A 23,863-nucleotide genomic window follows, 5' to 3' on the forward strand; every position below is an offset into this window, starting at 1 on the left:
TTATGGGGAAAATTCAATCACAACTCTAACTTTTTAGGATTCGATCCAGAGTTCTGAACGGATTAAATTCGAGTTCTGCGGTACCACTGTATAGCTATAGACTAGGAGTTTTTGTTAAAGTAACACAAATATTTTGGTATATAAATCATTTTACTTTTTATTTTTGCAGAAACTCTACAGACTTGCCCATGAAGAGGCCAAGAAAAAGGGTTATGACCTCCCTCTTGACTGCATAGCTATCAAGGCTGCCAAGGCCTCCAAGGATATTGCCAGTGATGTAAGTTCTCCTTCTGTCAGGATAATCATGCACCATACATTTCATGATACACAGAATATGACTGATAGAATAAAGTAATATCTATGATGTTCATTTTTCTGTCATTAATGTTTTTTGTGACCAAGCACAACAGTATAAAATTTTTTAATAAACTGATTGTCACGGCCAAATTTTTCAGTATAAATACAAGACAGGATATCGCAAGCAAGTGGGACACCACATTGGAGCCCGTAGTGTTCAGGATGACCCACTGCTCATGCTGGCTCTGAACTCAGGCAAGATCGCCAGCGATGTTCTATACAAGAAGGACTTCAACAAATCCAAGACCAAATTCCACCTCCCCGTTGACATGCTGAACATCGAGCTAGCTAAGAAGTGCCAGATCCAAGTCAATGACTTCAACTACAGAACTCGCCTGCACAACTGGACCTGTCTGCCAGACTCCAATGATGTCGTTCAAGCCAGACAGGCCTATGACCTACAGAGTGATGTAAGTCTGATATATGAATTTTAATCTTTGAGACACTTAGTATTGCAGAGTAACCGGAGTTTACATTTCAGTAACTGTGCAATGTGTTGGTTTTTTGACTCTATTAGGCTGTATACAAGGCAGACCTTAAGTGGCTTCAGGGTCTTGGGTGGGTCCCAATTGGCTCACTTGATGTTGAGAAGGCCAAGAAAGCTGCAGATATCCTGAGTGAGAGGAAGTACCGCCAACCTCCTAGCTCACATCCATTCTCCAGTGTGGCTGACTCCTTGGAGCTCATGCAAGCACAGGCTAATGCCATTATCATGAACAAGGTAAAGCCGTCTTCTCTGTGAGGTAAAGCAACCTTCAGTGCTGTCCTCCACAGAGCCCAAAATGTTTTTTCCATGTATGTTTCCACAGTCAATGTGTATTATATGGACTTTAAAAGCAGGCTCTTGTTTTTGTAGCGTCTGTACACTGAAGCCTGGGAAAAGGACAAAGTCAAAATCCACGTCATGCCTGACACCCCCGAGATTCTTTTGGCTCGACAGAACAAACTAAACAACAGTCGGGTGAGGATTCCTAACTTAAGCCTTTAAATATCCAATGAATATGAATGATTTTTTCCCATTTTATATTCCAGTTTATTTTGGTTTTTGTCATTTTGCTATATTTGTTTGCTTGCTTTTAGATTCTATTCTCATTCTTTCTTTTTACTCTTTCTTTGACCTTTACCATAGCTGCGTATTTTTTACAGCTTCTCCATCTTTATTCCTTATTTTACTCCCATATGTAAAGTAATTTGAGCTGCATTAAATGCATGAAAAATACTATAACGATGACAATGACAATAATAACAAATTATCATACAGTAATTATCATCATCATCCTCATCATCATGTCCATGGGATATACAATCTGATGTCCTTTTAGGAGATTAAGACAGACTGGTGAAAATCACGTAGCTGTCTAAAAGGTGTCTAGTCTAATGCTGTCCAACGCAAGCTACATTATATTTGTTATGTGCTGTTCTACATAACAAAACAATCTGCATTATGTGATTCAAAACAGATGTATTTAAGTATGTTTTTACTTTTAGCTACCTCAACAACAGAAAAGTCAGAAAAATATTATCTATGTAATATATCTGTTAAACGAAAATAATCCAATTCAGTTGTTTTAACTTTAATGACCTTAAGAGCAACTAGATTATCCATTTGTGACTCACCAATTAATTTTTTGAGTTCACAGAATGGAGCCTCATACAGACTTTCTTTTTCCTTCACAGCAATATTACAGACACGCTTTTGAAGAATCCCTCAAGATGGGCTATCACCTACCTCAAGATGCAATTTCTGTCATAGCAGCAAAGGCCTCCAGGGACATTGCCAGCAATGTGAGAATTTTATTGGGAAAATATTTATTTTCTGATTTATACTTTAAATTCATTTGAATCGCTCCATGTTGAATACAATGAATGCAGGAATAACTTTCACTATTTTACTAATGGAAGGGTTGCAAGGACTCTGAGGCCTGTAGCACTGCTGCCTTTACTTAGGTACTCTGCTATTTACCCTACAGTACAAGTACAAGGCTAGTTACCGCAAGCAAGTGGGACACCACATTGGAGCCCGTAGTGTTCAGGATGACCCGCTGCTCATGCTGGCTCTGAACTCGGCCAAGATCGCCAGCGATGCTCTATACAAGAAGGACTTCAACAAGTCCAAGACCAAATTCCACCTCCCCGCTGACATGCTGAACATCGAGCTGGCTAAGAAGTGCCAGATCCAAGTCAATGACTTCAACTACAGAACTCGCCTGCACAACTGGACCTGCCTGCCAGACTCCAATGATGTCGTTCAAGCCAGGAAGGTCTATGATCTAAACAGTGACGTAAGTGATTTGACTGTAGTGGAGATTAACAAAGCCACTAATGGTGAAATGCACCATATGAAACGCGTTCAACTGAAATTTGACTGTGAATTTGAAAGGATACTTCAGCAGGTTCTGATTAATGGAAAGCATCTCCTCTTTAGGCTGTGTACAAGGCAGACATGGAGTACATGAGGGGACTTGGATGGATTCCCATCGGCTCATTTGATGTTATGAAGGCAAAGAAGGCTGCAGAGATCCTAAATGAACGGCTGTACCGCCAAAAGCCAGACACTCTTAAATATACAACTGATATGGAGTCCATTCCTATGGTATTAGCCAAAGCAAATGCTCAGACAATAAACAAGGTCAGTAAATTTTACCACTTTAGGGAGCATATTGTCCACCAAAGACATAGCTGATATAACTAAATGCACAGCAGGCACAAGATGGCATTCTGTACCTATTTATGTGGCTTGATTACAGCGCCTGTACATTGATGCCTGGGAAAAGGAGAAGACTAAGATCCATGTGAATGCTGATCTCCCAGAGATTGCTCTAGCTAAGGTCAATGCTGCCAACATCAGTCAGGTCAGTGTCTGCGTCCATTTCTCCAGCTCTTCTGATTACATTCGGTCATTTTCCTTGCTATTTTTTTAGTAGTATCTTACTCACTTCTCCCTTATCTCTGAATAGTAAAATTATGCTTAAAATGTAGATTTATGTCCCCCAGAGTTACCTAAATGTAAATTAATAGCAACTCCAAAACATACAGCTTTTTTATACTATTGTGGCATTTTCCTCCTAATCTGTCTCTCTCCGTGCTTCAGTTACACGCACAAGTCCATGCGTGACACCGCATCTCACGGTAAAACCTTGCTTTTGTAGAAACTTTACCGGAAGAGCTTTGAGGATTTTATCCTAAAGGGCTATGACATGAAACCAGATGCCATATCAGTGAGGGCTGCCCGGGCTTCACGGGACATCGCCAGTGATGTGAGTGCGGCCATGCTCCCACTGTTTGACGTGTCAAATGCAAGATATTTTCACTAAGTTTACTACTAATTGTGTTCTCACTTCATGTATAATCGATATTAGGTTTAGAATTATATTTTACAGGGGGAAATATCACATTTTTATTCAAAATTTATGAACAGAAAAGTCCATTATGAAAAATCAAATTTTGCATGTGGCAATTGACTATATATGTATTTCACACAAAGTATCAAATTTTGTATTCATGTGTCAATTGTAACATTATTACTTACTCTTAAAAATTTTTATAGCCTGAAATCTGCACAGATTAAAGAAAAAAAGAATAAAAAATGAGCCAAGTGTTAAATAGATATAAAAACTACATTTTCCACACATGAAATCTTAAACTTCAAACAAGAGATGGCCATGTAGAAATAAAACAGTTAACAGGTTCTGTACTTGAGTAATTTGAAAGTTTGCTCACAAAAAATGATTCTGTGATGTAGTAACAAGTGTATGTAATGCCATAACATCGCTCAGGAATGAATATTAATTAACTCCCTATGACTTAAGGTAGTAACATTCACTCACACAATACACACAGAAAGTATTCCCCAGAAAGTAGTGGTTTTGTAGTTCATGAATGGACTTGGTGTGTCTTTCAACACTTAATGAAGGAGTTTTTAGTACTGCAATAGATCGCAGCATGCTGCTCATGCTAAACTCCATTGCATTTAACTTTTTCAGTATAAATATAAAACAGGATATCGCAAGCAAGTGGGACACCACATTGGAGCCCGTAGTGTTCAGGATGACCCACTGCTCATGCTGGCTCTGAACTCAGGCAAGATCGCCAGCGATGTTCTATACAAGAAGGACTTCAACAAATCCAAGACCAAATTCCACCTCCCCGCTGACATGCTGAACATCGAGCTGGCTAAGAAGTGCCAGATCCAAGTCAATGACTTCAACTACAGAACTCGCCTGCACAACTGGACCTGCCTGCCAGACTCCAATGACGTCGTTCAAGCCAGGAAGGTCTATGATATGCAGAGTGATGTAAGTTTTACAGTTTTATTGACTTTTTGAGGAACAATGAATTTTCAGAAACGCATAAGATTATGAGTGCAAATTTATACTCTGTGATTAGGCTGTTTACAAGTCAGACCTGGAATGGCTCAGAGGTACTGGCTGGGTCCCCATTGGTTCGCCAGATGTTGAGAAAGCTAAGAAGGCGGCCGAGATCTTAAGTGAGAAGAAGTACCGCCAGCATCCAAGCGACTTCAAGTTTTCCAGCAAGATGGATTCCATGCACCTTGCTCTGGTTCAGGCTAATGCAAAACTAATGGACCAGGTACAAACGCACAAAACTAGAATGATTACACACACAGTAACAGAGTAATACAAAAGGCTGTCAGATGAAGCTAGAAACCTCTAAAAGCAGAGCTTACTGCTGCTGCTATTGACCACAGTTGGGTTCACTGGATAATAAAATGCATTTGGACTTGTTTGTATCTCTTATTACGTGAACAAGTTCTATGGAGGTAATGAGTATGGATGTTGTTTTTTTAATATGCTGCCCTTCATCCTTTTTCAAACATGACAGTAGCACTGTGCCTTTAAGTAATGCTTGCTCATATTCTTTATTGCACTGTGTGCCTTTCCTTACACTTACACATACTCTTCATTGAGCTACTTGCCTTTCCTTATAATTGCCCATACTATTTGTCGCACTGCATGCCTTTCCTTACTCTTGCTCATACTCTTCATTGCACTGCGTGCGTTTCCTTCCACCTGCTTATACTCTTCATTGAACTACATGCTTTTACTTATGCTTGCTCATACTCTTTGTTACATTGCGTGCCTTTCCTTATGGTTGCCCATACTCTTCGTTGCAGAGGGCTTACACAGAGGCCTGGGACAGAGACAAGGTCAACATCCACATCATGCCAGATACGCCAGCCATTCTTCTTGCACAGCAGAACAAACTCAACACCAGCCAGGTATGGGAAGTAACAGAGGCCATTAACAGAGGAAGTAATAGAGGCTGGCTTACAAAAAAGAAGGGACTTTACTGAAATTGAATTCAGAAAAAAACGAGAAATAAAATGAACCACAAGGGGTCCAATCACAGGTAGGTATAAAACAAGAACTAAAGCAGGGAGCAACAACGGAACAAACACAGCAGCACATGAATAAGCACAATGACTGACTGAGGAACAAAACAAAGGCAGGCACTCAAACACACATGAGACAAGAGCCAGAGAAGAAACAGGTGCAGACCACAACCATATCAACCAAACACTGAAGACCAGAGAAATAAGACACAGGCAAGGGCAATGAACCACACCACAGACTCAAAACCAGGAAACACTGGGAATACAAGAAAACAGAACAACAAGACACAGGCAGGGCAAACCAGAACTAAAGACACAAAAACAAAGACCCAAACTGAAACACAAGACAAACCAACCAAGGCAACAAAAAACTTAAAACGTCCAACAAAGCTGAACACGATGGCAGAGGAGCCCAGTTTCCAGCCGCATGCCCAGCCCAGAGAGCCATATGGCGGCCTGGGGAGCAGAGGAATACACCAGGACCCGTGAAGCACGCAAGACCAGGGGAACACAAAATAGGATAGTCAGCGACACCAGCTGGCCAAACAGGGAATCAGATGGACCCTGACACAATATTAAAACTTCAAAGTATCATCTCCACTTCGCTTACATTCTCCACTGGTCCTGGAGGAAGATGTTTAATTTAACTTCAACCTTACCTTTAATTAAGTGTAATTGTATTCAAACAACATTAAGGAGATAAAACATAGCTTATTTTCATTTTCATTTTACTGTGTTGTTTTCAGGAGAAACAATACTCAGTGGTTTGTCTTCCACATGCATGCATTGTTTTGTCTCTTTATGCATATATTCAAAGGGAAAACTAAAAACCGAGCATTATTTTTCAGAAATATTATAGAAAAGACTATGAAGACAGTCTCCAGAAGGGCTATTACCTTCCCAAGGATGCTATCCCTGTGATGTCAGCGAAAGCCTCCAGAGACATCATCAGTGATGTAAGTTCCTCAGTGGTGCCTCTGTAAGGCAGGGTGAATATAATGTGAAGGATACTGTTCTTTGCTCACTATTGTGTGCGTGTTGTGTACTTGCATATTTGCAGTACAAGTACAAGGCAGGCTACCGCAAGCAAAAGGGGCACCACATCGGGGCCCTTACCATCCACGATGACCCCTTGATCATACTGGCCATGAATGCGGTCAAGATCGCCAGTGATGTTCTGTACAAGAAGGACTTCAACAAGTCCAAGACCAAATTCCACCTCCCCGCTGACATGCTGAACATCGAGCTGGCTAAGAAGTGCCAGATCCAAGTCAATGACTTCAACTACAGAACTCGCCTGCACAACTGGACCTGTCTGCCAGACTCCAATGACGTCGTCCAAGCCAGGAAGGTCTATGATATGTACAGTGATGTAAGTTTTAATTCCTATTCAGTGTCATAATTACGTAGAAGTAATGTAAATGCACTTGCACCTATTTATTACGATATATATTACCCAAAATGCAACCTTCTTTTCTGTTAGGCGGTATACAAGTCAGATCTTGAGTGGCTTCGAGGCTGTGGCTGGGTGCCACAGGATTCTCTGGATGTGAACAAGGTCAAGCGTGCCCAGAAGATCCTCAACGACAGGCTGTACCGCCAACATCCAAGCACCATCAAGTTTACCAGCATTGTTGACTTGCCTGATATCATCCTGGCAAAGCAAAATGCCGACATCCTCAGTGATGTAAAAGCCTATTTTCTCACATTCATCTCAAGTCATTGTAGAAATGTTCTGCATTTCAAATGCTACGTGATAAGTCTGCTTATACTATGTACTTAATTCTCCACTGTGGGAAGTCAGAGTAAGGCATATGTTTTAACACCTAATGCACAATAATTAGAGAGTAAACTAGGGAGCAGTCTAGGAAATTGACACCTATTTGGTTTATCACTGCAGAGATGTAGATGATAAAGTATTAAGGGAGATCTCTGCCTGACAGTGCTAGAGGTGAATATTCACAACCAGATTGTCAAGCAGGGCTAAGCAATATCAGACATTATAGTCAATGTGCTTTTATTATAATAATCATTTTACAAATACTTACAGTATAGGTTCAATAGATGAAAAATGCTCAAGACTGTTTAAGTTTTGAAAACACCTACAAGATTGACTTACATTCTTCTATATCTTTCCTCTGCCTAGATGAAATACAAAAAAGCCTGGGAAAAGGACAAAACCAACATACACATGACACCTGACATACCCTCCATGGAGCTGTCCAAGGTCAACTCCTTCAACATTAGTAGTGTAAGTGCAAAGAATCACTTACTGCTAAATCATTCTGCTTCATTAACAAACATGTTTTTCACTGTATGTATGCCACTTTTTTTTTTGCAGAAATTGTACACAAAAGCTTGGGATGAGGAGAAGACCAAGGCATACCAAATAAAATCAGATGCTATCTCCTTTTTGAATGCCAGATCATCTCGGGATATCATTAGTGATGTAAGTAAGCACCCCTGTGTTAATGGCCGGCATCTACCTAAAACAACATCAGTGATTTGTTTTCATTTCTCAGATTGTTTTTACTTATTAAAAAGACTATATACATGCTAAGTCCTAGACTGCAATGTACTGCTCATACTAAGCTCCACTGCATTTTTCTATTTCAGTATAAATACAAGGCAGGTTACCGGAAGCAATTGGGTCACCACATTGGAATCCACAGTGTCCAAGAAGACCCCCTGCTTATGATGGCTTTGAATGCCGTCAAAATTGCCAGTGATGTTCTGTATAAGAAGAACTTCAACAAGTCCAAAACCAAATTCCACATCCCCGCTGACATGCTGAACATTGAGCTGGCTAAGAAGTGCCAGATCCAAGTCAATGACTTCAACTACAGAACCCGCCTGCACAACTGGACCTGCCTGCCAGACTCCAATGATGTCGTTCAAGCCAGGAAGGCCTATGATCTGCAGAGTGATGTGAGTATACATGCCAAAGATACTCAGTTCCTTGTTACGTTTTCTGAATATAAATGCAAAATAATAATCATAAGGATTACCTCCCAAGGCTGAAGTAGAGTTTGTTGAATTTCTGCATACCTATGGCAGTATGCAGTGATGAAGCACTGATGTAGTGTTTTTACTGTAATTAGGCAGTTTACAAGTCTGACCTGGAGTGGTTAAAGGGCATTGGCTGGATGCCAAATGAATCGTTTGAAGTGAAGAAAGCAAAGAATGCCCAGAAGATCCTGACAGATGTAAGTATGAATTTATACATATGTCCACTATATATGTTTTTAAAATACTGTGTGTTAATTCTTCGGCTGTTTCTTTTGTCCATGTAGAGAGGGTACCGCACCAAAGTGGATGAACTTAAGTACACAACTGCTTTAGACAGAGTAGATTTTGTTGCAGCCAGAAACGCAGCAGAAATCCTGAACGAGGTAAGGAAATCGAGCCAAAAAAACTGCATTAGGCCTTCAGTTTTAAGTGGCCCTTTGAAAGGACAAAGGTGATTTTAACAGTGGATAAACTGTGTAGCTATAACACCACTTCAGAATTATATGATTAGAAAATTAACTACCTCTTCTGAATATTCTGTCCACTTTAGATTTGTGTAACATTTTATATTCTTTCTAGGCAAAATATCGTGAGGCTTGGCACAATGACAAGATTAAGTATACAATGCTGGATACCCCGCAGTTTGCAGCAGCTAGGGATGCTGCCAGGAACATTAACCAGGTAGTGAGGTGAAGGGAGAGCAGCACTCAGTCCCCTCTCACATTGCTCAGGGCTTAACTGCTGTTTCCCTTTATGCTTGATAGCAACTGTACATCCAGGATTGGGAGAAGACAAAAGCAACGAGTTACAACATGTCGAGCGACGCTGTGATGCTCCGGCATAGCATTCAGATCGGGAACATGCAGAGTGACGTAAGCGCCAAGAGGCTCTGGTTAAACTGCCATGACTGATAAATGAGTTTATGTTTACAGTGTAGAATAAATTTTGCTGTGTGCTTTGCAGCATAACTACAAACAAGATTACCGCAAGCAAATTGGGCATCACGCCGGAGCCCTCTGCGTTCACGATGACCCCCTGCTTAAGATGGCTTTGAATGCAGTCAGAATTGCCAGCGATGTTCTATACAAGAAGGGCTTCCATGAGACCAAGACCAAATACACCCTTCCTGCAGATATGATTGCAGTTGAGTTGGCTAAGAAGAACCAGAAGCAAGTCAACGATAAAATCTACAGAACTCACTTGCACAACTGGACCTGCCTGCCAGATTCAAATGATGTCATCCAGGCTCGGAAAGCATACGACCTACAGAGTGATGTAAGAAATAAATATGGATATTAAGGCAGTTACCCTCACTTAAGCTCTGATTCAAACAACCTGTGAAGTATTGAACAATGTTTTTTTCAGTAGCAGACCATCATCAGTTCTGTCGATTTCTTCTACCTATAGTATGTCTACAAGGCCGACTTGGAGTGGCTCCGTGGTTGCGGTTGGGTGGCACTGGATTCGGTGGATCATGTGAAAGTCAGGAAGGCACAGAATACACTGAATGACGTAAGTTCTGCACTCAGCCTTCAAGGCACCATCTCAGTGCCACTGTTCTTGTTGTATAGAGCCGGTTTCGGTGGGCCTCAGAACTGTGGCAGGGAAAGGTGGTTCAGTCAGTCTGCAGTGGGCCACTGTATGGATGTGAACCAGATCACCTCCAGGAAAATAGCTGAGCCTTATGATTGTAAAAGTTGCGAAACCCTGAGCATACTCATTGATACCTGTGCTCTTCCAACAGAGGTTTTACAAGAAGGATGCCAAAGAGAACTTCGGCAGATACACACATGTTGTGGATCGCCCAGAGATTATTTTGGCCAAAGTCAACGCCTTCCACCTCAGCGATGTAAGTGTACCCACAGAGCTGTACAAGTGTAGTCTAATAGCAACAAAAACACTCTGTGGCTTGAAATAAACATGTCTAATATATATCATTTTTTCAGTCCTTAAATATTTAGTGAGGCTTTTTTATATATATGTTTAGGTTAAATATAAAGAGACTTTCAACTTGGAGAAAGGCCAGTACATTGGCTCAATGGACACCCCACAGTTGGCCCACTGCAGAGAGGTGTCCAAGCTCAACAGTGAGGTAATGTACCAAATTAGGAGGTCATGGACCTGCCTTTGGCTTTCATTTTGGATGGATTACTTATTTGAATGGTTGCATTTCAGAAACTCTACAAGTTGAACTGGGACAACAGCAAAGCCATCGGATATCAACTGGACCACTTGTACATTCCTCTAGTAGCGGCAAAGCAGAGTCGAGATGTCATTAGTGAGGTACCTTAACCATCACTTCACAGTATGATGCTGTTAAGTTCAACAGTATAAGTGATCAATAACAATAATTTTCAAAGGGTTGACAGTTATGAGAATTTGTGTCTGCTATAAAAAGCCATAAATATCAATGTTAATACAGTACAATCCCATTATAACTGACTTTAAGGGATCTGGCAAAATAGTCCGTCATATTCAGAGTTGCTGTGTCCCCAGAACACAACTACAGGACACCATTTACTCATGCCACACCCCAACAGACACACTTGTGGTACAGATTATTATATTGTACATGTAGTAATCCAACTTTACCTGACTGTTGGAAGTATACATGGCCAATAAGTGGTTATAAATGTATGGTACAGTAAGTAACCTTGACCTCATTGCTTACTGCATCCCTCCAGCTACGAGCATCGTCGACGCGTGCCTGGTGATGGACAGCCACACAGACCAATCAGTGTTGCCTGCTGTTACGGCATGCCTATTTATAGAGCGTGACTATTAATAATCCCGACTATGTATCTGCGCTGGATATCACCGGCAGGCCACGCGCCTTGTAGGCGGAGCCTGCATGTCTGTTATAGCCGAACAAAACTACAGCTAAAAGCGGCCCTGGGGACCAAATTGTTTGTCCATTATAAGCGAAATTTCGTTAAATGCGAGTCCGCTCTATCCGATGCTTTTTCTGCATGTTCTTAAAGGCGCACGGCCGGGACCAGCGAACCTCGTCTGTTATAGACGATATTCCGTTATAAGTGAGTCCACTATAATGGGATTATACTGTATATATAAATATATATAGTGTTTTATATATGTATATATACACCCACATACAATTTAAATATATAAATATATAATATTTGTCTGGAATTTCTTGTTCCATGTTTTCTGACTAATCTTTTAGGCAAAATACAAGGAGGCCCATGAGAACGCAAAGGGACACTATTTAGCAGGGACCACTGTAGACTTCCCACACGTGGTCCATGCCGCTGGGATTGAGAAGATGAAGAGCATGGTAAGTCCTCACTGGAAACCCAGATGTGTACCTGCAGTTACTGTGAAATATCAGCTTGGTTCTGTACTGTAAACAAATGGGTTTCAATCACTCCTGCTGCAGGCGTTGACACACTTGCTTGAGACTCCAGATGAAAATGGCAGCCAATAACATCCACCAAAATCTCATAACAAAACATTTTTCCTGACTGGATAAATTTTTCTCAGGCTACCACATGTGCTGTTAATTTTTTTTTATTGCATGTATTACAAAATGCTGTACTTTAATATTAGAGAATTGATGAATTGAAGGAGAAAATCTATAAAGAATCACATAGATAAAAACTATGTATTGTTCTTTCATGAAAAATGCTGAAATATATAGCTTTTGTATATTTGAATAGATAATATAGACAACTCTTACCTTTGAATTGTGTCTCCGGTGTTAAACACACCCTTCTGCACTACACCCTTCTGCACTACACCCTCAGCACTACACCCTCAGCAGTAACACAAGATGGGCACAGGTGCCAAGTCCTCTTATTATAAACGACTTTGGTCTTGTTTTTCTGTAAAATAGCTGCAGGACAATGGCAAACTGGGTCAGGGGGTATCCTGCACTACACGAAAAAAACCATAATGGGGAAATTCACACACATGAAAAATACAAGTATAAAACAAAGCAGAACATTGCATAAAACAAAATTCCACGTCCCAGATATCCAACATGATCAAAAATATTAGTAAAGAACACTTGTCCACATAAAAATAAATCCACAATGCATGCTGGGGCACTAACTGTGATAAATACTGAATCTGTTAGTACATCAACAACAAATAGTCATTAGTATTAAGACATTGAAGCGTTTAAGAAACTCCATGTATGCAGTATGAAGAATCATACTGGGCTGGTAGGAATAGATACTTTTATTGAAGCTCAAGTTGCAGGCAATGGTGGTTTACAGAATATCGGTGTTGTCTTGGTGTCTGTTCTCCCCTTTTGACCTTATTCTCCAATTATTTCAAGTTTAAATCTCAAAATTTTTCTTCATTAGGCTATAACCAAAGTATCTACGACTTTATTCTTGAAATCCATTGCATAATAATTTATCAATGCCCTAAAACGTCATCATAGTTCTAAAAATAGAAAGTGTATTTATAATTCAACCTCACTAGTACACAAATATTAATGAAGACAAAATGATGAATGCTTTGTATGTTTACATTTAATTTAACTGATCCACCCACAATTTACCTGTCATTAAAATGTTTTGTTTGACTCGTAACTGCGGATCTATCAGCCCATAAATCATTGGTGTGCATACTATGAACAAGAATTCTGTAGATGCCCCTGCTTCTGCATCTAATTGTAAGTGACCCTTGTGTGACTGCAGAGAGATTACCGGAAGGGCTACGAGCAGACCAAGACCAAGCTGCACATCCCCTTCGACATGCTGAGCCACATCGTCGCCAAACGCTGCCAGGACATTCTGAGCGACATCCAGTACCGGAACTACTTGCACCAGTGGATCTGCCTCCCAGAGCAAAATGACGTCATTCAAGCACGCAAGGCCAATGAAATCCTGAGTGATGTGTGTCACCTTTCTTTATTCACGCTGAAGCTCAACATGTCTCAATGTGTCTCTACTTTTTGTCAAAGAACTGTTCTCTCATTGCTGACAACCCTTTAATTTTACCCTCTAATTTTGCTGAGCAAGTTTCATGTCATTATCAAGTAATTTTCTGAAGTCATTGTAAATAATGGGAATGTTCATTTAGCTTTTTCCAAACATATTTAAAAGGACACATCTTAATTACAAGCCGCAGACATTTTCCACTCACATGTGCTTACGGGAGACCAATACCAATATGGCGTATCAGATACACACCTTACAACACCTGGCACAGTCTGAGGTGATGCGGTTCTACTCTTTTCAGGTGTTCTACAAAGAAGATCTAAACTGGATAAAGGGTATCGGTTGCTATGTGTGGGATACACCTGAGATCCTCCGTGCCAAGAAGTCATATGAGATACAAAGTGATGTGAGTCCACGTTAACATATGAACAATCAAGCCTCTGTAGATCCTAATCTAATGGTATATATATCAGGAATGTATGACCAGCAACGGCAGAGAATAACCATCATCATTCTGCTAATGGAATGATTACATCAGGTCTGGCAGTGGTAGGGTTAGCCTAGTTAGCCAATGGAAGTTTTAACCTAGTCAGCCAATGGAAGGGTTAAAGCACTGAAAGGATAAATCAGTGGTAAACTGAGATGTCAGTGACTCCATTGTCCAGTGAAATTAGAGGTGTCTGAGTTACACAAGTCCTCTGTATCAATCAAATACTGAAACATCGGAATTATGAGTGTAGGCCAAGTTTGGTGTTTCTGCCCTTTACTCTGCTCCCTTTCCCTATAGATCAAGTACAAAGCTGAGGGAAAGAAGGACCTCAATAACTTCTCCATGGTGACAGACACACCGCACTATGTATCAGCTGTTCTGGGCCACACCTGGGCCAGTGAGGTGAGTCTTAATTAATGTGCCTTAATCATCCCATATAGCCAATATGTGTAGCCAATGTTTAGTTACCCTGTATTGCCAATATGTGAAGTCAACATAGGCTGTTTATCTTCTAGCTGAGCTACAGGGAAGCTTACCACAAGGACAAGCACAATTACACCACTGTCCTAGATACCTTTGATTTTCCGAGGTATCAGTACCTGAAGCAAGCCTACAGCAATGTGAGTGTCATTTTTCTTACTCAAACACCTTGTTTATCGCTTTATTCTCTGCTTCATAATATAACATGCATTTTGTGTGTTCTCACATAGAAATTATACACAGCTGCATGGGATTCCTTCAAGGCAAACAGTTACAAGTTGCCAGCAGATTCCCGAACCTTTGCTCATGTCAAAAACCAGAAGACCATTCAGAGTGATGTAAGTCACACTGAAAAGACTGTGGATGAAATACTGGACTTTCCTTCATATTGTAATGTCTACAGTATTTGTTATTAAATAATTCTGATTTAAAATCAATCAAAAGATGTTTTGAGCCAGACTTTGTGGTCTTTGCCCAGGTGAAGTACCATGAGGATTATGAGAGGTTCAAGTCCCTCTACAGTCTGCCCAAATCAGTAGAGGACGACCCTGTGATGGCTCGCTGTATCCACGCTGGGAAGCTTTGCCTGGATGTGAGTATACCACCTTCTTAGTTGCTCTTGTGAGTCTTTGTCATCACATTTTGAGATATATATGGAGTAACCAAACAGCACAGTGATGGGGATGTGATGACCTAAAGCACAGGTGTCAGACTCCAGTCCTGGAGGGCCGGAGCCCTGCACATTTTTGGGTTTCCCCTCATTTAACACACCTGATTCAACTTCTTGTGCTAATTACCACATAGCTGTTGAGCTGAATCATTTGTGGTGGAACAGGGAAAGAACTAAGCTACACAGGGCTCCGGCCCCCCAGGACTGCAGTTTGACACCCCTGACCTAAAGGCTTACTGCTTGTGTTTGCCAGCGCCTCTACAGGCAAAGCTATGAGAAGAGCAAGGCCAGGGTGCACCTGCCCCCTGACATGCATGAAGTCGTGGCTGCCCGGCAGACCCAGAACCGGGTCAGTGAGGTCGGGTACCGCCATTACCTGCACCAGTGGATCTGCCTGCCGGACCTGCAGGTCTATGCCCATGCTCGCAAGGTCAACGAGCAGCTCAGTGATGTGAGTGCACCATCCACACTCTCTCTGCCATTATCCTATGGCTATTAATGCTCCAAGATATGAAATAGTGTGCACTGGAGACAATTTAGGATGAACTCTGGATGCATTGTCTGTAAACATCTTTGCATCAGGAAAAATCTAGTTTATAAATATATAACTATTCCTTTATTATTTAGAAATGTGATCGATAGTTTTTGACCATTAATTTTATATTTAGATTGGTTCCTCCTCTCTTAACTGTTAAGCACAATCTTAACTTCAGTTCTCTACTACTGCCAATTGTATGGCATCGTATTCTTTTGCTTCACACTGTATCGCACTGGATCATAATGTGTTGAATGAAATCATGTAAAATGACACTGCATCGCAATAGAGGTGAATCACATTGTATTGCATTAGTAGATACTTCATATGTATTTTTAACATACCAATGGCAATGCATCGAGATGGGATGGAGACTGACATCCCTAATACGTATGTATGTCTACTATGTACTGTTGCTTTGGAATTCCCACTGTATGACATCTTGCCATGTCTTGCTGTCCTCCACTGAAGGTCTTCTACAAGGATGACCTGAACTGGCTAAAGGGCATTGGCTGCTTTGTCTGGGACACTCCTGAGATCCTGCGTTGTAAACGTGCTGACAAAATTCAGAGTGAGGTGAGCTAACTAACTTACACATCCTCTGTCTGCAGATTTGTTTTCTGTATAAATGCTTACGTTGCAACCAATGCCAAGCAAGTGAACTTTGACCTTCCTGTGTTCCTTTTCAGAACCAATACAGAGCCGTAGGGGTGGAGAATTTAAAAAATTATTCTGTAGTGTTGGAAACTCCAACTTATGAAGCCTACAAAAAGAGTGCTGTAAACCTGAGTGATGTGAGTAAAAACAAGGGTCTCCTGTGGTAAAAACATCACTAAAAAAAAGCTTCCTTTAAAGCTTGACTGAAGTAGCTGCCATTTCCATTAAGCATGACACTTTCTGCATATATGCAAAGCACCCTGATGTCTAATGCCAGTCTATGCTCTGTCCTCAGCTTCACTACCACCATGATTATACCACCAACATCAAGGGCACCAACACGGCCCCAGCCATCACCTTAGACACTGAAAGGGTGAAGCTGGCCAACTTCATCCAGAGCGACGTATGTTGTTCTTTGGTCCATATTTCAGCTGCATACACCCAATCTGCTTTTTATTTGTTCGAAAGCAGATAAAAATCTTTGATGACTACAGAGTTACAGTGAAAAAGCAGAAGGTCATTTTGATCTGTGCTCCATCACTTTCTCTTCAGAACTTCTACAAATATGCCAACAAGAAACTCATGCCTACTGGTTACTCCATTCCCTCTGACATGCCGCTCATCAAGCAAGCCCAAGCCAACACCCTCCTATCCAGCAATGTATGACAATGACCGCAGCCATCACTATTGAATTGCTATCTGGTTCACCACCTTTGGTTTCCACTGAATGTGTCTGTAATAATTATCATAATCGAATACTCAGGTGAAGTACAAGGAAGCCTATGACCTCACGAAGGCAAAGAACTACACTCTGGACTGCAACAGTGTTAATCTTGTCAACATCAAGAAAGTCAACGCACTCACCAACCTGGTAAGTCTGCTGAAGCAGCAGAACCTGCCTGGTAAATAAGCCTTATTGAAAAAAAAGCAACACTTGGTGCCAGATTTCTGGCAGTCTTAATTAGTATTACGACTGCAGTAGAATTGAAAAGAATATGGCTAAAGGATGGTGCATTCCTGTTTATATGAGTATAGACCTTACTGTACAGTATACACAATCTCCCTGTCATCTTGGGCAGCGTCTCTACCATGAGAAATACCATAAGGAGAAGGACAAGATCCATTCCACCTATGACACACCTGAAATCCAGCAAGTCAAGAAGACCCAGAAGGCCATCAGTGATGTGCGTACAGTGATGTTTAAAAAAATCCATCCACCCACTTCGTTTCAGTATAACTGTTGTTCTGTCATGGTAACTGTAATGTAGAAATGGTTGTTCATTTGCAGTAGTATAGTTTTATCGTGTTATTTCACATAAAATGGTGACTGGCTTCTTCCTACAGCTGTGCTACAAAGAAAAGTATTTCAACAACAGAGGCAACATGATTTCTCTACCAATCACTCCACAACTGATGCACTGCTACCACGTCAACCAGATCACCAGTGATGTACGTCCTTTATAATTATGCATTAAAATGCCATTGTATTTAGCTGACTGCCTTAACTATTTTTATATCTAATTCACTAAGGGTGGTGTCATAGAATGTCTCATTTACAATGAGCTTGTAAGCATAAGATTGTTGTTCATAAACTTTTATGCTATTTGGGACCTTATGGGTATCAATAAGGCAGAGATTCTTTTAAGTCATTTACAGGCTGACATATGTCTGCATTTTGACAGCTTAAGTACAAAGAAGACTTACAGTGGCTGAGGGGCCTTGGCTGTTTCATGTACGAAACACCAGAGCTGGTCCACATCCGCAAAATCACCAAGTTCCGGGTACGTATCACAGTGTCAGCGGTCACCCGACCCCACTGTGCTCATGTCCGTGTCACATTAACGGGCCTGCTGTCTTCTGAAGGTAAATTATGATGTCGAAGCTAAGAAGATGCGCAGTCAGTACTGCACTGTCCTGGAAACGCCGGAGTATAAGCGTGTGTCCGAGCTGAAGACCCACATGAGTGACGTAAGATGACATCTTTTTCATGGGGCAATATTTATTCCACTTCGATCTCAGATGTAACAAGCTGGCCCTGTTGTTTCTCCCGTATAGCTGGTGTATAAAGCTAAAGGCAATGAGCAGAAGTCCAAATGCACCACAAAGGCGGACCGTCTAGACATCCAGAGAGTCAAGTGGGCCCAGCAGCTGACCAGCCAGGTGCATCTCTGATGGCTTCAGACGATGGACGGTCAAGCTTTATCATCACGGCTATACACTTATACACCACTGTTTCCCTCCCAGTTCCTTTATACCGACCTGGCCTCCAAGGAGAGGGCTCACTACACCCCTGAGATGAACACTCCCACCATGCAGCACACTCGCAAGATGAAGGTGGTCTTCAGTGAGGTGGGTTTTTGCTCCCTTCATTCTGGGTCTCATACTGTTTGTAATCAGTTGTTGCTTATGAACACTGTGACTCTATCCTTGCAGAAGAAATACAAGGATCAATATGAGAAGATGAAGCACAAGTATACCTCCATCGCTGACACACCAATCGTCATCAGGGCCAAGAAGGCTTACCTCAACTCTAGTGACGTGAGCAGCCCGCTATCACTAAACCTTTAGCCCTGCCTATCTAGTGTTCATGTCACTGTTGTTCCTTCCACTGATCATTATGCTTCTCTGTTCCTCCAGCTTCGCTACAAGGAGGCCTTTGAGTTGGCTAAGGGCCGCTACCACACAGTGAGGGATGCCCTGGACATCCTTTACCACCGCAGGGTCACAGATGATATAAGCGAGGTCAGGCTGGTGGCAGAGGACAAGCGAGAAGAGTCCATGTGGGATGCTGGAGAACTTCCTCCCATGGACACTGTCCTTTGTCTCTCTGCAGGTGAAGTATAGGGAGAAGTACATCAGCTCTTTGGGACTCTGGAGGTCCATCCCAGATCGCCCTGAGCTCTTCCACCACAAGATTGTGCGGGACTCCGTCAGCACTGTGAGTAGGGCATCTTTTAGTTTTGCAGAAAACTTTCAAACTGCATTTGCTTATACAGGTGCGCCTCAACTTACAATGGGGTTACATTAAGATTAACCCATCATAAGGAGAAAATATCACGAGTCAAATATGATATGAGATATGATATGATTTGATATGATACAGAAATTAGTAAATAACTGTACACTCTGATTAAGTAAATAATTGCTGTAACTAGCTAAAAACCAGTAATTGGCAAATAAATAAGTACAAGTTTATTTGGTTAAACACAGAGAAAAACACTGTACAATATATCGTTAAACACTACTGAATGTGCATTGCTATCGCACCATTGTAAAGTCAAAATATCATGTCGCACCATCATAAAGCAAGAAGCGTCTGTAAATTTATTTATACAATTTTCTACAATCTGTCTACACCAGGTTAAGTACAAGGAGGATCTAGACTGGCTGAAGGGTATCGGTTGCTACGTGTGGGACACCCCATTGATGGTCTTGGCAGAGAAGAACAAAACCCTTTACAGTGAGGTAACACATTCACTACATGCTGCTTTACCAAGGTCATGTTCAATATGCAGAAATACTAAGGGACCTGTAGTCTTGTGCTGTGTAATCCGCTAAGCTTTAGAGTAAAAAAACAGACTTTCCTGAACATTGTTTAATGGTCATTTCAATTTCACATTTGTCTCGTCTTTTGCTGACAGAGAATATACAAAGCATCGATTGAGACAAACAGAGGTAACTTCAGGTATACCTGTGACACGCCATTCTATCGTGCCATGAAGAATGCCTCCGTTGTAACCGATCATGTGAGTTAAAAACTACTTAATTCAATATATATCACTATCACTATCACTGTTTCCAAATGTCATAAACTGCAGTAGGTTATGTAGTATGTACTAACCCATTTTGGAGTGTGTGCACCAGTTAATTATGCAGTAATACTATCATACACATTTCTCTTCAGCATATTGTGCTTTTTCATTTAAATGTGTAAAACGATCCCAGTCTTTTTTTATGACTCTGCATTCCAGAACAGAATGTGTTATAGAAAGATCATTTATAAAGTCATACAGGCCTGTTCTGAAGGAGATAATACCAATTGAGCACTGTCCTATTCCACTGCTTATGCCAAACATTTTGGGCTATTTAGCATCTTGAGAAATCAGGCTAGAATTCACAGATTATGCTGTAAAGAACTACACCTGGATCTCCATTCACCAATCAATTTTCCTTGACTCACAGAAGCGGTACCGGTCCAGAGCCATGGAGCTCCTAAAGACTGGCTGCAATGAGCTTTTCCGGCCGGACATCCTTGGAGCCATGTACAACTCCAGCATGTGGAGCCAGGTTAGCATCCCTGTTTCTGCCTCTGCCTCCTCCTCCTAACTGAGACTCTTTCCCAAGCAGTAACTGGATGTGCTTCCCCACAGAGGCCTAATACGTGGCCCCTTACGCTTCTCCACTTCCTACAACCTGGGCTCCAGTAGTCATGGGATGCACATGAATTCCTTCCCCCCCTGTGCTAAAAATGACAAAAACCATCCCTATTGTAAATATACCACCCCACTCACCAACCCCCTAAATTGTTCTGTGCAATTGTAACTCACATAAAAGTAAAATAACTGATTATATCCGGGGTACTGAACTGGCAGACTCCGTTTGAAACACAGTTTAATCTAGACTGGGAGATCATTCCCCCTACCCACTTAGTAAATTTTATCACTGGTCACCCCCCACACCCCCACCATCTCCCTTGAAAAGCTTTTACAACTCGCCTACTGCCTATACCTGTATGCTATGCTGGACTAACCTGAGCATTGCTGCATAGAGGACATAGAAATAAACGGAGCCATAGAGCATCATGATAAAAGAACAGAACAGAATGAATCAGGAGAGAGGTACATTTTTCACCACTTCCCAATCATTGAAACTTATGCAAAGGGGTCATTTCCTAAGATAACAGAAAGGTATAGACATGACTAAACATGTAAAATAAGCAACATATGTCATATATAGGCAGGATATACAAAGCTACTTTCACTTTTAAATGTTTCTACTTATTTGTAGTGATCATATTTTCAAAAATCCTGTGAGCATCTGCCAGATTGGCCCTGACCAGTGTATCTTTCTTTGGAACAGTGATCTATCTGAAGCACAGACAATATGACTTTGATCTAGAAACGTTAAGGAAAGGCACACTGATCACTTAACAGCTGCACAGTAAAGCAATGTAAATAATGTTAACCAATGGTAACCAATACTGAGAAGTATCAGCGATTAAAGGCAGTGTTGACTCTGCTTTGCTCCCCCAGTGGAGGTACAAGGAGAAGTACCAGCGCAGCAAGGACAAGTACACCACAGTGCTGGAGACCCCCGAGCACGACATGCACCAGCGCAGCAAGAAGATCAGCGACGTGAGTGTGGCCTCCCCCCAGATGTGCCAGCTACTGTACAAGAGACAAACAATCGAGATCTATGCATTTTCAATGAAAACGGTAGAAACAGTATGACACCTATATCATTGCTTCACAGGAGTTTCCGCAGTGTAGCTTTCGCATGCACCACTTCACTCATAAAAATAAACTCATTTTTGTGCCAATGATTTTTTTTCCAGATCATATATAAGATGGAGTACAACAGAAACAAGGCCACGGCCTACACTCTGGGCCATGACACTCCACTCCAGCTGCACATGAAGAAGGTCAAGGATCTTCAGAGCGTGGTAAGGCGCTTCATTCACTGCTCATGCAAGCTGAGTCTGAGGACCAATCGCTAAGAGCTGAAATATCTCTCCCCACAGCAAAAGTACAAAGAGCAGTATGAGAGTGAGAAAGCTCACATCAACATTGCTTCTGATGCTCATGAAATCCGGGCAGCCAAGGAGGCCTACAGGAACATCAGTAATGTAAGGCTTTCATTCATGCTGATTTGTTGGTTTTCAATCAGTGCTTCCATTGAATTTTTTGCACTGATGAGCTGCTTCAATTTAGCTTGACTACAAGAAGAAATATGAGGCCACCAAAAACAAGTGGATCTGGACTGTGGACAGGCCAGACTTTGTCCATGCAGCAAAGACCTCTCTTCAGCAGAGCGATGTAAGTAGCCCCTTCTTTGGAAGAATACGGATTGAATTTCTGCTCAGAGCAGCTAAACAGCCAGTAGCTGTCAGCACTGGGAGATCATCTACTCTACTGCTCTACAGCTTACAGCTGTTCCAAGCAACCAGAGCAAAAAAACAGAGCAATATAAGGTCCATTATACTATTCTACTAATGACTTACAATGATTGTTGATGCTCAGTCCTATTTGTGGTTCAGACTAGGCAATAATATAATGTGTTTTTCTTTGCTTTTTATAAAATTATAATTCAGTCATTTGCCATAATTATCTTCTGAAATCTTCCTTAAAATTTGCCCACATATAACAAAAAACAACTTATTATATTGGAGGCACAGAAAGGCTGTAATGCTAGAGACCACTTTCCCCATTATTTCTGCTCAGTAACATGTACATAAGATGGTTAGTAGTGTTATGCTCAGATGCAAATTCGGTGTGGCGCTTCCTATTCGAGCCTGATCATGGCTTCCCTACAGGTAGAGTACAAGTATGACAAGGAGATGCTGAAGGGCTGCAAGACCTCTGTGGTTGACGACAAGCTCCTGACCCTGATCAAGCAAACCGGCCAGCTGGCCAGTGAAGTAAGTGCAGCATTTCACACTGACACTGGATGCATACATTTCAACAATTAGCCTGTTATACAGGCAGAATCTTCGTTCTGTGTTCACTGATTTAACATCTGTGTGCAAATAGGAGAAATGGGCTTAGGGTTAGAAATGCTCTGGCTTAGGGTTAGAAATGCTCAGGGAACAGAGCGGCTGCTGTTAGGGGCTCTGTGGTGCCCCCTACATGTCATTACATGCAATGCTGAGCTCTGTTTCAACAGGTCAAATACAAGGAGAAGTATGAGAAGGCAAAGGGAAACTACAAAACTGTTCCTGACACCCCTCACATGCTCCATATCAAATCAGTGGCCTCCCTCTCATCTGTGGTAAGGAACTATTATTTAAATGTACATTTATACAGAATGTATACTCCACCATTTTTTGTTCTCCTCGGTGTGTTACCATCCAGCTTCTTCAAAAACCTCTGTACATCTCAGTACATTCTTGGGATAATTATCCATTATATACCAGTAAACTGCACACTTGTGTGTGATTCCACGGGCCACATCATCATGACATGATGTCGGTTATGCCTGACATCAGTGAATGCAGAAACGCCGAACAAATGTCCTGCCGCCTCTCCAGAACAAATATAAGGAGGCCAGCAAGAAGCAAATGCAGTCTGGCTCTTTCACAACGCTGCCGGAGACACGGGAGACCGCCCATGTGAAGGAGATGTCCAAACTGGTCAGCGAGGTGAGCTTGCTGGGGGTCCCCAGCTCTGGTTGAAAAGCCCGTGAA

The 23,863-nt window shown here is 41.6% G+C and overlaps 1 protein-coding gene across 1 annotated transcript in view; it reads left to right on the forward strand.

The window, feature by feature from the left end:
* Positions 1-23,863, forward strand: part of LOC111851755 (nebulin-like) — a 74,653-nt gene that overhangs the window by 35,338 nt on the left and 15,452 nt on the right. Inside the window, exons 60-118 of the mRNA XM_072700346.1 lie at positions 170-277; positions 456-767; positions 875-1,078; positions 1,214-1,318; positions 2,035-2,142; positions 2,328-2,639; positions 2,783-2,986; positions 3,105-3,209; positions 3,507-3,614; positions 4,341-4,652; positions 4,744-4,947; positions 5,492-5,596; positions 6,559-6,666; positions 6,771-7,082; positions 7,194-7,397; positions 7,857-7,961; positions 8,052-8,159; positions 8,327-8,638; positions 8,812-8,916; positions 9,004-9,102; positions 9,299-9,400; positions 9,484-9,591; positions 9,683-9,994; positions 10,127-10,231; positions 10,464-10,568; positions 10,707-10,811; positions 10,895-11,002; positions 11,904-12,014; positions 13,387-13,584; positions 13,931-14,035; positions 14,417-14,521; positions 14,635-14,739; positions 14,830-14,937; positions 15,078-15,191; positions 15,523-15,720; positions 16,276-16,380; positions 16,494-16,598; positions 16,757-16,864; positions 17,014-17,121; positions 17,225-17,332; positions 17,541-17,645; positions 17,806-17,910; positions 18,144-18,242; positions 18,325-18,429; positions 18,517-18,621; positions 18,706-18,810; positions 18,895-18,999; positions 19,099-19,203; positions 19,295-19,399; positions 19,822-19,926; positions 20,103-20,207; positions 20,644-20,748; positions 21,714-21,815; positions 22,016-22,123; positions 22,202-22,306; positions 22,392-22,496; positions 22,994-23,098; positions 23,344-23,448; positions 23,708-23,818. Of these exons, the coding sequence (XP_072556447.1) occupies positions 170-277; positions 456-767; positions 875-1,078; positions 1,214-1,318; positions 2,035-2,142; positions 2,328-2,639; positions 2,783-2,986; positions 3,105-3,209; positions 3,507-3,614; positions 4,341-4,652; positions 4,744-4,947; positions 5,492-5,596; positions 6,559-6,666; positions 6,771-7,082; positions 7,194-7,397; positions 7,857-7,961; positions 8,052-8,159; positions 8,327-8,638; positions 8,812-8,916; positions 9,004-9,102; positions 9,299-9,400; positions 9,484-9,591; positions 9,683-9,994; positions 10,127-10,231; positions 10,464-10,568; positions 10,707-10,811; positions 10,895-11,002; positions 11,904-12,014; positions 13,387-13,584; positions 13,931-14,035; positions 14,417-14,521; positions 14,635-14,739; positions 14,830-14,937; positions 15,078-15,191; positions 15,523-15,720; positions 16,276-16,380; positions 16,494-16,598; positions 16,757-16,864; positions 17,014-17,121; positions 17,225-17,332; positions 17,541-17,645; positions 17,806-17,910; positions 18,144-18,242; positions 18,325-18,429; positions 18,517-18,621; positions 18,706-18,810; positions 18,895-18,999; positions 19,099-19,203; positions 19,295-19,399; positions 19,822-19,926; positions 20,103-20,207; positions 20,644-20,748; positions 21,714-21,815; positions 22,016-22,123; positions 22,202-22,306; positions 22,392-22,496; positions 22,994-23,098; positions 23,344-23,448; positions 23,708-23,818 (8,058 nt within the window). The remainder of the gene's footprint in view (positions 1-169; positions 278-455; positions 768-874; positions 1,079-1,213; positions 1,319-2,034; positions 2,143-2,327; positions 2,640-2,782; positions 2,987-3,104; positions 3,210-3,506; positions 3,615-4,340; positions 4,653-4,743; positions 4,948-5,491; positions 5,597-6,558; positions 6,667-6,770; positions 7,083-7,193; positions 7,398-7,856; positions 7,962-8,051; positions 8,160-8,326; positions 8,639-8,811; positions 8,917-9,003; positions 9,103-9,298; positions 9,401-9,483; positions 9,592-9,682; positions 9,995-10,126; positions 10,232-10,463; positions 10,569-10,706; positions 10,812-10,894; positions 11,003-11,903; positions 12,015-13,386; positions 13,585-13,930; positions 14,036-14,416; positions 14,522-14,634; positions 14,740-14,829; positions 14,938-15,077; positions 15,192-15,522; positions 15,721-16,275; positions 16,381-16,493; positions 16,599-16,756; positions 16,865-17,013; positions 17,122-17,224; positions 17,333-17,540; positions 17,646-17,805; positions 17,911-18,143; positions 18,243-18,324; positions 18,430-18,516; positions 18,622-18,705; positions 18,811-18,894; positions 19,000-19,098; positions 19,204-19,294; positions 19,400-19,821; positions 19,927-20,102; positions 20,208-20,643; positions 20,749-21,713; positions 21,816-22,015; positions 22,124-22,201; positions 22,307-22,391; positions 22,497-22,993; positions 23,099-23,343; positions 23,449-23,707; positions 23,819-23,863) is intronic.

This window comes from Paramormyrops kingsleyae, chromosome 16 (genome assembly GCF_048594095.1).
Source record: "Paramormyrops kingsleyae isolate MSU_618 chromosome 16, PKINGS_0.4, whole genome shotgun sequence".
Lineage (NCBI taxonomy): Eukaryota > Metazoa > Chordata > Actinopteri > Osteoglossiformes > Mormyridae > Paramormyrops > Paramormyrops kingsleyae.